This window comes from Pterocles gutturalis, unplaced genomic scaffold (genome assembly GCF_000699245.1).
Source record: "Pterocles gutturalis isolate BGI_N339 unplaced genomic scaffold, ASM69924v1 scaffold9839, whole genome shotgun sequence".
NCBI lineage: Eukaryota > Metazoa > Chordata > Aves > Pterocliformes > Pteroclidae > Pterocles > Pterocles gutturalis.
In genome coordinates, this window is record NW_010135736.1 from 24,433 (window position 1) to 37,925 (window position 13,493).

The 13,493-nt window shown below is 40.6% G+C and overlaps 1 protein-coding gene across 2 annotated transcripts in view; it reads right to left on the reverse strand.

Moving 5' to 3' along the window:
• Positions 1-3,818: 3,818 nt before the first annotated feature.
• Positions 3,819-13,493, reverse strand: part of LOC104468023 (serine/threonine-protein phosphatase 2B catalytic subunit alpha isoform-like) — a 10,415-nt gene continuing 740 nt past the window's right edge. Inside the window, exons 2-4 of one of the 2 annotated variants that reach the window (XM_010082017.1) lie at positions 10,557-10,654; positions 7,771-7,800; positions 3,819-4,542 (exon numbers count right to left, since the gene is read on the reverse strand). In XM_010082017.1, the coding sequence (XP_010080319.1) occupies positions 4,349-4,542; positions 7,771-7,800; positions 10,557-10,654 (322 nt within the window). In that variant the 3' untranslated portion in view covers positions 3,819-4,348. The remainder of the gene's footprint in view (positions 4,543-7,770; positions 7,801-10,556; positions 10,655-13,493) is intronic. The other variant, XM_010082019.1, reaches the window with a different exon arrangement.

Below are 13,493 nucleotides of genomic sequence, written 5' to 3' on the forward strand. Positions count from 1 at the left end.
CTGCTTTACCTAAAACAACTTTTTGTCAGGGCTGGCAGAGCCACGGCAGCCCTTCCCTTTGCGATGGTGTGCTGTGGCAGAATACTGCCCAGAGCACACAGCTAGCTGTCCGCTTGATAAACCGTGGTGTCGCATACAAAGCTGAAACTGCCCTCAAGTCACTTAAGAAGAAAAAAAAAAGCCTCATAAAATATTTATAACGCTTACCAGGCTTGATACTGCAAAGTCAGCTCAGCAAGACCAAAAAACCCCACCCTACCTGTAGGCTCCATCAACTCCTCCTTTTTTGTGGCCCCCATGGAAGTGGCTGTAGTCCTCTGTGTTTTCATATGCACGTGAATATACGCATAGGAACACGCAAAACTCGGATATGCTTTTTCTAAATCATTCAAGAACCAGAAATTTCATCCTTTTGCATGCCAAAAATGGCCATTTTTAGCAGAATCAAGCATCCTCCAAAAAGCAACTAAGAAAGCGATCTGCAAACTATTTTCCAAACAGCTGCTTTGGTGCTTGTGGTTTTCTAACATTTGAAACAGCCGATTCTCACATCCCTCCTATTTGTGAAAGGAGTGGGAAGAGTCATGGATCTGACTAATCTGAGCAACGGTACCTTGAAAAAGAAGGGAAACCGATCTCTTAGCACTGAAACTGTAAATTCAGTTTGAACCTAGAAAGTGTCCCTAAATTTTCTTTTTTTTTTTTTTTAGCAATCCAAATTCTATCGTTTCACAAAAACCCAAAGCTAAAGTGAGAAGGGATGGAGATCAGGTCTACGCTAAGCAGCAGCATCTTTCTGAGGCTGTTTTTAGCCCTGCTTTCCGACCTCAGTTTAGCTGGCTAAGTTCTCAGGAGAAAGCCAAGTTATAGCCAAACTCCTCCAGAGGCCCCAGACGATCCTCCTCTGGCAATAAAAAAGGGTGCCAAGGAAAATGCTAGAAGAATTGATATATCTGTGCCTGACACTGGCAATTCTGGCACAAGCTTACGCAGAGTTAAACTTACTGCAATTTTGGGGGAAACCCTGGACAAACTTTGAGTGTTGTCTTCTTCAGAAAGCTAATATGCTTCGTGTTTAATAGCTGCTGAGAACTCTGACAGTGCAGAAAACACTGTACTGCCTCACACGGTGGGAATAAAGCGGTTGGAAAGTGACCGTAAATCCTGATGTAAGTGCCTATTATATTATTGGCATTAAAGCAGCATATTTGGTAGGAAGGAAGAAACCTGTACTGGGAGACATACTCCAGCGTGTGGCACCTCCCGGAGCGAGGCCATGCAAGCCAAAAATCAAGCCTTCAGTGGCACCAGGTTTTTTCTTCAAATTCATCTACAGCTCCTTCTGCAGCAGGAAAAAAAAAGGAAGGCGAGCTGGAAGAGATGGGATGCCCTGTGAAGAAATAACCTTGGGAAATTATTTTTTGTCCTTTTAGGAACAATCGTTCAGAGACAGCCTAGAATCTGACCCATTGCAGGATGGCGGGTCTTGCTCCAGCAAAGGGCAGGACCATCTTACCATGACACTTGGGACACTGCTATTTTGCACGCTCAGGACATTTTCTAGTCTTCCAAAAGTTAAAAAAACCCTCCAAATTTCCTTGCTGACCAAAGAGATTTAGTCCATTTTCTAAGGCGTTACTCAGGCTGGGCTACCTTGCTTACCCGTAAGCTTTTCGGCAATCACAGCAGGCACTGGCAAACCCACCGCTCATTTGTAGTGTGGATCCTTTGGGTTAAGTTTACTGATGGAGAGATCTATGCCACACCGCCACTGCTGCAAGGAAAGTCCATTTCTTGCTGTTAAATTATAGCTTAGGCAACTGCTGGGGCCCAACACAAATGAATCCAGACAGCAGACGTTGCACCAACCAACGGTGTTCTGTGTTGCACAAACTGCCTGCCGAGCGCCAGCTCACGCATCTTGACCGAAAAACTCACCTGTGTTCAGCCAGCCTGTACGCAGGATGGACTGGCACGGGAACTGGCCACTCCAACTTCTACCAGATGCCCAGCTTCACCGATCAGACCAACAGTTAGACTCTGCGCGTCTCCCTCCTGTGCTATACAGCTACAAGCTGAAATAAAAATTTTAATCTAAAATTGATCTTATTTTCCAGTCCTGTATATTACAAATTCTCTTTATTTTTGCCACCTGTCCTATTTTGCCAAAATTAACAAGACACTGAGCTGAAGTGGAGAAAACACATAAGAGAGCAGGACTAAAGCAATACCCACCATGTTGCACCATTTGGCATCGTCCACCAGTTCTTCGCAGGGTGAGGGACCACGGAAGCATGCTCAGCACAGTTTAGGAGAAAATGAGAATAAGGCAGAGCTTTCACATTTCACCTCTGAGTAAAAGAGAGAGCATCTGAAATTGTTGATTTTTTTCTTTTTTTTTTTTTTTTTTCCTAAAGGAACATTGTAAATGACACTAATGGACCTTTTCGACCACTCCAGATGAGGGGGTAAAAAGCACACAGAGGGCACGTTTTCTTCTGCACCCTACCTGTGGGATACATCCTGCTCATTTTATCAAAAAAACCCCAGAACTTGGGGGGAAACAGGCATCTGGGGAGTCTGCAGACATTCAGTAGCCTACATCAGCTGGGTAATAAATGGATTCTCAGCAAAGAACTGACCTTGAATAGTGAAACAAAGTCATTCTTCTCTTACACCGATGGTGGTCTTCTGTCCAGAGCAAAAGAGAGCACCAAGCGCTCAGGCACGTGTGCCTGCGTGCGCTTCTGCGGCTGAGCCAGCAAGAAAGGGAAGAGTGCTTAAGTTCATGCACATTTTTATTGAGTAGTAATATAAAATGCTTCTTTCATTGTTACAAGTGCATGCTTTGATTGCCAACATTTCGAAGTCAAATTACAAAGGCAAGGCTGTAGGCTGTAGTGAATTACTTGGGCACTTATACAATCGTTAAAAAATATCAATGGACTGTTTTGTTTTGTTTCTTTTTCTTTTTTAGTTTTAACCAGTTGAAACCCGTAACTGATATACAAAGGGAAAAAAGTGAAAAAATTACACGTTTTGTGGCACATGACAGAACAGAACAAAATGACTAAACCATTATGACATTAACAGTTATCATGCATTTAGAATTTTACATGTAACTACAAACTTATTTAAATTTCACAAGGTTTGCTAAACATGCTACCCATCTATATGTGCACTGACAAGCTTATGTTAAAAACTTTAAGAATACTCTCCCCTTTAGATTTTTCAAAGCTTTTTTGTGATTACAAAATTTCAAAGGCATTAAGCATTTTTTTTTTAGAGAATATAAAGTACGCCAGTATACATACATTTCCAGTATAAGTCAGACCACTAAGCGCATTACAGTCCCATATAGGCCTATACAGCCATTTTTTTTCTTAAAAAACATGCATAGGCAGATTTTTACAGAATATAGATGCTTTTCACTGCACTTAATATGGTGTCTTGTTCACTATACTTAAAAATGCACCACTCATAAATATTTAAATTCAGCAAGCCACAACCAAGACTTGATTTACCAAAAAAACCCAGAAAACCCCCCAAACCAAACCCCCCTAAATATAAACAGCAAAAAAAGATAAATGTTATCATTATTCCAGTTTGTTTTTTTAAACAAAGAAAAGAATAATTGCTGCCAAATTAGTAAGATAAGTGTTATATTTAAAGAAGGGCATTGAAGCACACTAAAGAAACCTGAGGTAAGCATAATCTGTACAAAATTAAACTGTCTCTCTCTCTCTCTTTCTTTTTTTGGCATTTTAAACAAATTTCCAACATTCTTTTTTTTTTTCTTTTTTTTTCTCTTTTTTTTCTCTATATTTTTAAAGACTGCCTAATTTATTTCATAGCCATTGTCTGACAAGAGTAGCAAAACATTATCAATAAATAGTCCTTATTTAGTTTGTACATTTTGTTAAAAATGTTTCGATGTTGTCCATGTTTAGTGCTGCAACTGTAAACGTACAATAGTTAGTAAGAAATTAAACAAAGTTTTCATGTCCAGTAACATAACAAAAGGCCTTTCAGTAACGTATCTAGCCTCTCCCAATGCAGTAGGAAAACATGTTCATTCCCCTAACTTTGCAATATATTCCAGCACGAGCTTTCATTTTTCTACAAGCATTTTAAAGGCATATCCAAAGGAGGTGTCTCTCCCCCACCCTCCCTCCCGCCAAATTAAAGTTGACAATCTCTTCGTAGATGATTTTTTTTTTTTTTGTAAACTGAATCCAACACCTGGCCCCCAGAGCAAGAAAGCTATGATCAGAGGCAAGAACATCCCACTGCTGCTGTGCAGCAACCCCAGCGCGCCCTGCAGCTCAACCCCCCTCCCGGCCGGTGGTCACTGGATATTGCTGCTATTACTGCCGTTGCTGTCCGTGCCATTAGTCTCTGTGGAGATTGCCTTGTTGATGGAGTTAAGGTTGGCATCGGATGGCACGTCTCTGCGTGGAGGCATTCGCTCATTAATTCGATCTAAGCCTTTGGCCTCTTCGAAGCTAGTGATCTTATGCTGGGGTGAAAATCCTTTGATAGCTAAATAAAGGATTATTAAAAAAAGGAAAAATTAGCAAGGTAAAACTCTCGGCAGCTTTTCCCCCGACTTAGCAATGAGTGGGGAAGTCCTTCTTTGCGAAAGTGGCAATGAGAAGATCTGACAACACGACCAACTCCTTACCATACTGGGAAAGAGCTGGGGGTTAACCACCACCGTCTCTTCCAACACAACGAGTTTTTTCAACAAGATCAACTGCTGCTATTTTGTTGTCCACTGGGGTTCTGCTTAAAACGCTCAGAAGCCGACATGAAACTATAGTTTGCCATTGGGAACCGTGCTTAGGGCACAGGAGTGAGCTGGTGAGCTACCACTTGTCACCATCACGTATAGCCTGAAAAACATCGTGCCTGGCCGTAATGCCATTAACTCAGGCAAAACTCCCATTTTACCTTCAAAGAGCAGGTGAAAAACCACTGTCCAGTTAGAGATGGTGACGACACGGGGAGGTCAGTCTGCAGGATATACATTAAAGCTATGGGAGATCTGGGGTGACCCTACAACAGGTTGCCCTATATACTCAATGCAGGTGAGCTGCTTGTTGGTTGCTTGGGGCAGCTACCATCTCCGACACGTCCCTGGACTTATAGAAAGCTGCTCGAGTCCAACAGCGGTAACATCGTGCAACACAGACCAGTGATACTGTTGTTTTGGCACATCTGTACACTTCTTTGGAAACGCCCTGACAAAGGACCAAAGGTCCACCTGAACCTCAGGACCTTTGATCTGCCCTTCAGCAGCAACATCGATGAGGCCACTCCGACCTCAGGAGGCAGCCAGAGGCTGGGGAATGTCTTTGTAGAGTAAGATTTTTTTTTTTTTTGTTTTATTTTTTCCTCTCTTTAATTGAAGAGTTGAAGATCTTTAGATTTAGAGCAAAAGAGAAAAAAGCACTGTAGGCAAACAGCAGGTCACAGCTCCGGAGGTAATTTGTCACTGCCTCCTGTGTGTTTTTCTCTTATCTGCACCAAATCAATGCACTGCACTTCCAGAACTGGCACTTGTGCTCTGCCATCTATCTCAACATGCCATAGAGCAGAAATGGTGTGTTAGTACCAGGAAACTGCAAACTCCCTGGGGAGAAAATGGTAAGGGAGTTTCAAAGACCAAATTCAATATTCCTTCCCTTCCTTTATCTTCTCTTTACCCCAAAGTACTCCTGCTCTCCTTCCAATATGCAGTTCCGATTGTGGACAAGCTGCTAACTTCTGTTAAAAAAAAAAAAAAGAAAAAAAAAAAGGCGAACTAACCCAAACCCCCAGAACATCCCTGGTACCACTGGTACCAATCTACCACTCCTTGCATTATGTGAGGGCTGGGGGCAAGAAAAGTTTTCATGGTGATATTTTTGCCAGCCACTCCTGTGAAAATGGACAGATGCTGTTTGCCTCAGGACATAGTTCCTTAGCCAGTTTCACCAATGTTATACTGGAACTTTGTGAAGTGCATGGGTTTTAACACGGATTATACTTCAAAAAACAACAACAACATAACGGTGATTAGTGAAGTGAGTAGGGACAGAGCAGTGAAAACACAACAGGCCCTACAGTGAGGTTTTTCCAAGGTTTGGGTTGTTGGTGTTTTTTTTTTGTTTTGTTTTTTTTTTTTTAGACTTGGTCTTCTACCACAAAAATGAAGATGTCTAAGAAGTGCCCAGGCCAATCCCTTAAAGCAAGAGCCACAGAGGGACAACTGGAAAAGGGCGAAACATCTGCTCCATCGTTAGCTTCGTCTGTGTAGACTAGTCATTACGACTATGGTTACGGTGCCTAACTAGCGAGGATGGCACATAATGAACATGAAGGGTGCGTCTTGCTGGAATGGAGGCACGTTGAAGCGACTATTTCAGGCAGACACGTTATCATCTGTAATACTGAGGAAGGGGCTCTGCTGTAGTTGCTGGTCAGACCACGAGTATTAGCAGTTTACATCGTGAGTATACTAAAACACAACACATAAATCACAGAAAGTCACAGAAAACAGCCAAACTGTCAACAAGAATGCACACTGCGGATTAGAGATTGCCGATAGGAATAGATAATTCCAACATAAATAGCAGCTTACTCACTGCTATTTAGAAAGCAGTTGTATTTTCTCTTACTTGTTTGTTCTGTAATTTTATCCACTGCCTTATAAAAATCAAAACCAAATTCAACTGGCCAAAAGGGCACATCTTACCAACGGACAGCAATAATCAGATTTTTTTAAAAATTTTTTAATTGACAAAAAAAAAATCCACAGAAAATTTGAGAGGGGCAAGAACAAAATACAACTGAAGAATTTTGTTTTAAAGGGGAATTCTGAAAATTCTTCTTCCAAAACTTTATAATGCCGAATGAATACTGCACATCGACACTGCAGTATGTGACGACTTAGGTTTTAACTGTAGTGTTAAAAATTGCTCAAAGGGTTAAATTAGAGGTCTGCCAATACAGCACCATACTAAATGTTCAGAATGTTCAATACTAAACGTTCGGAAATGGTCGGAGGCAGCCAGTCATTTCATATTTGTAGCTAAAACGATGCTGGTGTTAATAGTTGCTCCAATGTAAATATCCAGTGTGTAAACTGCCACTACCAGAGGGAGCAGACATCTTGCAGACAAATGAATGTTTCATTGTTGTTTTATTTTTAAAGAGAAACAGAAACATGCTGAACTGGAACAAAAGACCAATAAATTTTTTTTACTAGTGACCTAAAAGAAATGAAACAAACTGAAGCAAAAAAGAAAAAGAAAGAAAAAACAAACAAACAAAAAAAACAACAAAAAGGGAGGATATTTATAAAAAGCTGTGTGTTTTCCTGGACCAGAGGTTGCTGAGGATAGTTTGAGGCGGAGATGAGAGCCAGCCTCCAGCACCCAGCTTTTGAGCTATGTGTCACAGAGCATTTACGAGCTGCTGCCAGGTCATGTCCCATAAAATCCATGTCCCCTGATCTCCTGTGGCATTACTCAGTGCTTACTTCAACATACAGCAAAAGTCCAACGTGCTTGTAACTTGCAGAAAGAGAAAAACCACAACAACAGCAAGAGGAAAAAAACCCAAAAACCACATTTTCCCCTTTAAAGCAATGACATCTTGGTTAATACCGAGCCACAATTGTTAGCCCAACACCCACACAATCTGTACAAGCTACAGCGAAATGAATACACCCAGCAGAGCCCTTGTCTGTTGGGGCACCAACAGAAAGGGGACTGGCCAATTTACCTTCATCAGCCTCAATAGCCTCAACAGTAGCTGAAGAGAAGAAAGGGGTAGCAAAACGGATGAGAAAAAATGAGCAGAGGATTTTAACTCTAAGAACAAGTCAGTGAACAGCAAAGGAGCTACAACACTCATGTTACTGCAAGTGCTGGATTTTGCCAAAACAGACACACACACACACACAAATGCTTACACAAAAACAATAATTTGCAGATTGAATTAAGCTATAAGTTTGTTTTGAAGCAGAAGTTTCACAAACTATAAGGTTTTAAAGACACATTTGAGCAGTTTTCTCAAAAGAACTACAGGATGCTCATGTCTTCCCCATCGCCGATCTGACCCGCAAAGGTTAGCGTTAGGGTTCTCCCAGCTTTGAATATAAGAGCATTTGGACTTGCCCTGTCACAAGAGAACGGAAAATGGCATAAAGCCATCACACGGATGTCAGCTTGAGAAGTATTAGTTGCCCGTACAAGGCAAAAGAGCCACACATACAACTTCTCAGAATGCTTTTTTTTTTTTCCTCCCCTCTCCTGACTAAAAGAAATCTCCCCGCAGCACGGGACAGAGTTTGCTCAGACAGCTTTGCCTTTGACTGCAATCTCCCCCAGCCTGCTCCGTCTGTAAGCGTCCTTTTTGTCAACCCAGAGGCTGCAAACAGCATTCTTCTATTATTTTACTTAAATCAATGGGCATAGATGAAAGATTGAAAGCTGTTGCACCTCCAGAATTGCAAAGCCTGGTCAGAGAGAGAAAAGTTTGTAACTGGGAGGCTGCTGCAGTGTTATGAATACGCTCTATGTTACCACTGTTTTGAAACCATTCATTGTTCTTAAAGATGTAATTTCATTTGAATTCTACCCATCAGCTTTGGCATGAATTTGTTTCTACAGTCCGAGATTTAGAAAGTTGATGCAAACCAGCAAATGCAATCCAATATAGCAATGGTATAGGTCAAATATTTTTAAATAAATTTTTATTTTCAAGAACTTCTCTGGTTTAGAGAATAGTTCAAGAAGCCAAGTTTTCAGGAATTTCCTCTCTTCTTTTTGCCTTATTTTCCCCTATGTGGAAGCTTTTTTCATCCACCATAAAACCCAAACAATTTTTTTTTTTTGTAGTTGGGATGTTAAATATGGATTGAGATCAATACTACAAGATGTATACAATTATCTTGCTGCACGGGGAGATGAGAGGAGCTAACCCGCATGCACCAAGGTAAGCCTATGCCTCTCAAGCTCCAGAGCAAGAGGAATGGTAAAAATCAAGGAACGAAATCAATGCAAACTTAAAAGAAAAGGAAACGTGATAACTAGGATGAGAAATGAAAATGAATAGCCATCTCCAAACCAGCACTAACACCTCAGAAAAAAAAAAAAAAAAGACGACCAAAATGTATACTTCCACAACAGAACATACCACTCATATTTTCTGTTAATACATATGGTGATATGAATGTGTGCTTAACAGAAACTATGTAAACTTCAGCTTATTTGGTGAATGGGGGTACTATGTGTTAACTAATGCAGAAGCTTGTGTATAGTCATGTTTTACTAAGTCAGAATCCTGCAGTATGAGGAGATTTTCCTTGTAGCCATTATAACAAGAACTTTAGGCAATTTTCTCAAATTCATTTCCGTTCCCAATATTTTAGCAGGGCAACAACAGCAGTTTCCTTGGACTAATTTTCTGACAAATGTAAAGCAACTATACAGAGAAAAGCCTAGGTAAAGACTAGAACCCCAATAGGAGAGGCATCCTGTGGAATCATATTGCAGCATTTTCAAAGCAGAATGTTACCATGTGCATAACACACAAGTCATCAAAAAGAAAAAAAGGGAAGGGAAAAAAAGGGGAAAGAAGGTTTACTACTGTATACTTGAATCTTCTAGGTAAAAGAGACAGGAAAGCGAAAAATACAGAGAAAGAATGCTCCAGGAAGGAAACAGGAAAACAAGAGGCTGAGACTCTGTTAAGGTTACAAAGCATTTCTATTTCTTACATCTCCTACTAACAGAACCTCAATAAGCGAGATACATTCTTGTGTGCCTGCAATATACTCTGCAGCAATACACACAGGAAAAAAAGGAGAGCTTACAGTAGCAAATTAAGTACTTTGCAGCTCCTTATTCCAAAAGGAATATCTCAAAAGAGGCAGCCCTACTATAGACTTACAGGTTTCCTGTAACAAGAAGCACTTGGTATAAAACTGAAGTGACAGTCTGTATTGTGTTTGTGTACAAGGCAAACAGGGTGTTTCTAAGAGCCTCCCTTCACTCGGGCTTAAATCAGAGCGAAATTGTTCTCATGCTGTCACCTAGAATTGCTAGGAGAGAAAATCTAATTCTAGACCTATTTTCCATTGGTGATTCTCTATGAGGAAGAACAAATCAGATAAAATAAAGAGTGAGTGTCATTATCGAAGATGAACCTTCAGTACTCTGCATATCAAAGGCTGCTCTTAAAAAAAAAGAAAAAAAGAAAGAAAGATGCTGTAAACTGTGGGAAGAGCGCACTTCACATGCAATGCTGATCTACCATTGTGAACAGTTGATTTTCAGGGACTTTTTCACCCCTTCCTTCTTTGAAAATGAGTGGTAACCTAATAGGTCATGAGAAGTAGCCTCATATGAGCTGCTCACAAACAGTACAACCAACTGCCCGGTTTATTCTGCCCTTTGTTTTTTTCTGCAAAGACTGTGGTTATTTTTCTCGGGTTCTGCAGTTGAAAACCAATTTGATTTTTTTTTTTTAAACACATAATGACACACACAGGCACACACGCTTACCGCTTTGCAGCGTCTGTTTCCCTCCGGAGAGCACGCCACTGGGCAGCATTCCTGTCGGAGTCAAACCTTTCAGCGTCAGCACACTTTCACTCTCTTCTCTGCAGAAGGGGGAAAAAAAACAACACACAACAAAACAAATGTAAAGATAAATAGTTGCCTTTTTTTTTTTAAACCACAGAATACGTTTTAGACACCTCACACACACTCCCACCACAGTTAACACTAGAACCCACCATCTAGGAAAAAAACAGTACTTGATAGGAGGAGGACCAAAGGAACAGTTATTTGCCAACAATACATTTCAGTCTCTTACACCGTGTGGTCCAAAATCAACTTCAATTGCCGTTTTGCTTTGGTCTACACTAGCAGTCAGGTGCATTATTTATTAATGATCACCAGCCACTTAAAAAAAGAAAGCAGCTAAAAGCTCATTAAAATTAATAAGCACTTACACCATTACTAGCACTGTTCTTAAAGAGTTTTGCATGCTAAAGATGATACTGGATTAAAGAAAAATCTTTCAGGAAACCTAAATAATTTTCGTGGGTCTTCAAATACATCTAGTTTGTAATATCTGGCAAGGGGAATAAACCAGCTCTATCCAGACAAGCTGCTGGATACAGCTTTCCCCAAGCACTGTAGTGCTGTCTGTGATGACATACTTTCTCAGCAGCAAAACTGACCCCAATTCTTTAAGAGAACCCTATTTTGAAGTGCTTTACTTTGAAATATGTAATGACAGTAAGCTGGAGGAAGTGAACACAAAGCCACCATTTAGTTCCACATTCACTGGAGGATAATGTAGTTTTGTCTATCAAAACTGTCTCCCAGCAATTCCACTACTTACAGTTTTCTTTTGACCGAGATGCCCTGAATGACTCACGTATATCCAACAACTCGTTTACCTACTATGTATACTCTTTAAGTTCTATTTTTAGTCTGAAAATTATTCTCCTTGTACACACTTCTTTTCCTGTAACAGTCAAAACCAAAATGTGACCACTATCCTAAGCAATCAGAACTAATGCAACAAATATTTCCAGAATTAACACTGTATCTTCACCGTCAAGAGTTTTTGCCTTCTCTTGATTCTTTGCCTCTGCAAGCAAATGCACACTCTGCATTTTCAATTCTGTTCATTTCATCTCTTTTGTTAATGAAATCACAGAGGCACTTGTAGCTTCACCTTCATAGGAGAAGTTTCTTCACTGGATTTTTATTACCTTTAAACCACATATTCCCAAGAAACCTCTGTATCACAAATTTCGAGATTTTTTTTTTTTAGCCTTCAGTGTTCCTTATTTTCTATTTGATATCCTTTACTTCCATTTTAAAAAGAGGAAAATAAACTGATTATATATTTTATTTACCTCCCTCCTGTCTAAATATATCCAAAGACAAGTCAGACTTGAGAAAGAAAGTCGCAGAGAGGCAATGACAGGGAAGGATGAGGTCTTCCACTGAGCTTAAGCCAATCCTTCTACGATGGCTAATCTCGACAAAGCTCATGTATAACCTTTGAAACTCAAGACAACATTATTTTCCTATCTGATTTTGAGACTAAAGTGGCTGAAATTATCTCAGTTTCACATTCAGGTCACATTGTCGAGGAAAGTGGCCACTCAGACTCCGAGAAGAGACGTTCGATTGAGTCCTCTGAAGATGGTCAGATCCGGTGCTGATCATTTGTAAATGCTTTTTGAGAACTAGTGATATAACCTTCATAAACCAGCAAGGACTCAAACAGGAACTTCAAAGACAAATATACTCTTAATCTTCAGTCCTTCCTGCAAAGTCTTAAGGAGCATCTGTAACCAAGAACTGTAAAAGGCTCAGCAGCTTCAGGGAGTGAACCACTGGCTTCTCTTCTACCAGATACAGTCTATCCTGGTCTTCTGGAGATGCTGGGATGCATGTGGTAGGGGTTAAAAAACTGTCCCAAGAACAACTTTGAGATGAATTTGATTGCTTTTCAGGGAATGATCAAGACTGATTCCCATCAGTGCCTCAAAATGTTGATTTTCAGGAAATAATTTAAGAGAGCTCAAAGTTTCAAATGGTGCTAAAACCCTAAGCTATGAGGCTAACACACATCACTTTGAACAGGGCGCACACAGTACCCTTCATCCATCACTGAAACCACTGAAAGGCTCCTGCCTCGTAGTTCCCTTTGAAAAAACTTTGGCATACAGGTGATGCCAATCATCTGCAAGTTATCAAAACCCAAATACATGATCTGAGGATGCAATTTCAGGCCTTTCTGTGTATTTAACTCCAGGTTTCTGTTCAACTACTCCTGTATTTCAAAAGGTGCACTGCAAGAAAATACAGCAGATCCAGAAGCTGCAGTTCAAGGTTATGGGCAAAAGCCAGGTTTCCCAAACTTTGTTTGCTCAACCATCATTAGAGAAAAATAATCATGCTGTTTTATGAAGGTGGTGGCAATGTCAGCTCCAGGCTCTCTGCCAGGTTTGGTACAGAGGAGCAGGTGGAAACATTTGATTGCTCCCCTGTCTTGTTTAGGGAAAGGGCATGATGCCAACTCTTCTTTTTTTATGGGTACCACTTTGAAGTAGCTCATGCATCACTAGTAATTCACATGTAACACTTTGGGAACCCCAGGTGCACGGTCCCCCATCTCAGCGTGCTATTTAAAGCTATGCTGCTGCAATCTGCAATGTGTCGGCAAACTGCTGTGTCCGTGCAAAGCCCCACCGACAACCTGCCCACTGCTTGCACGCTCAAGCAAGTTTGAGAGTTCAACCTGAAACAATGTATTCTTCAGGTAACTACTTCAATTTCCTCTTTTTATACTAATCATACAATCGTACCAGTACATTTTTAAAAATAAGCCTTGATTTTGCACTAACCATAATGGCCATAAACTGACTCCAGCAGAGCAACAAACAATTTCCTAAGAAACAAGTTGTCCTGCTG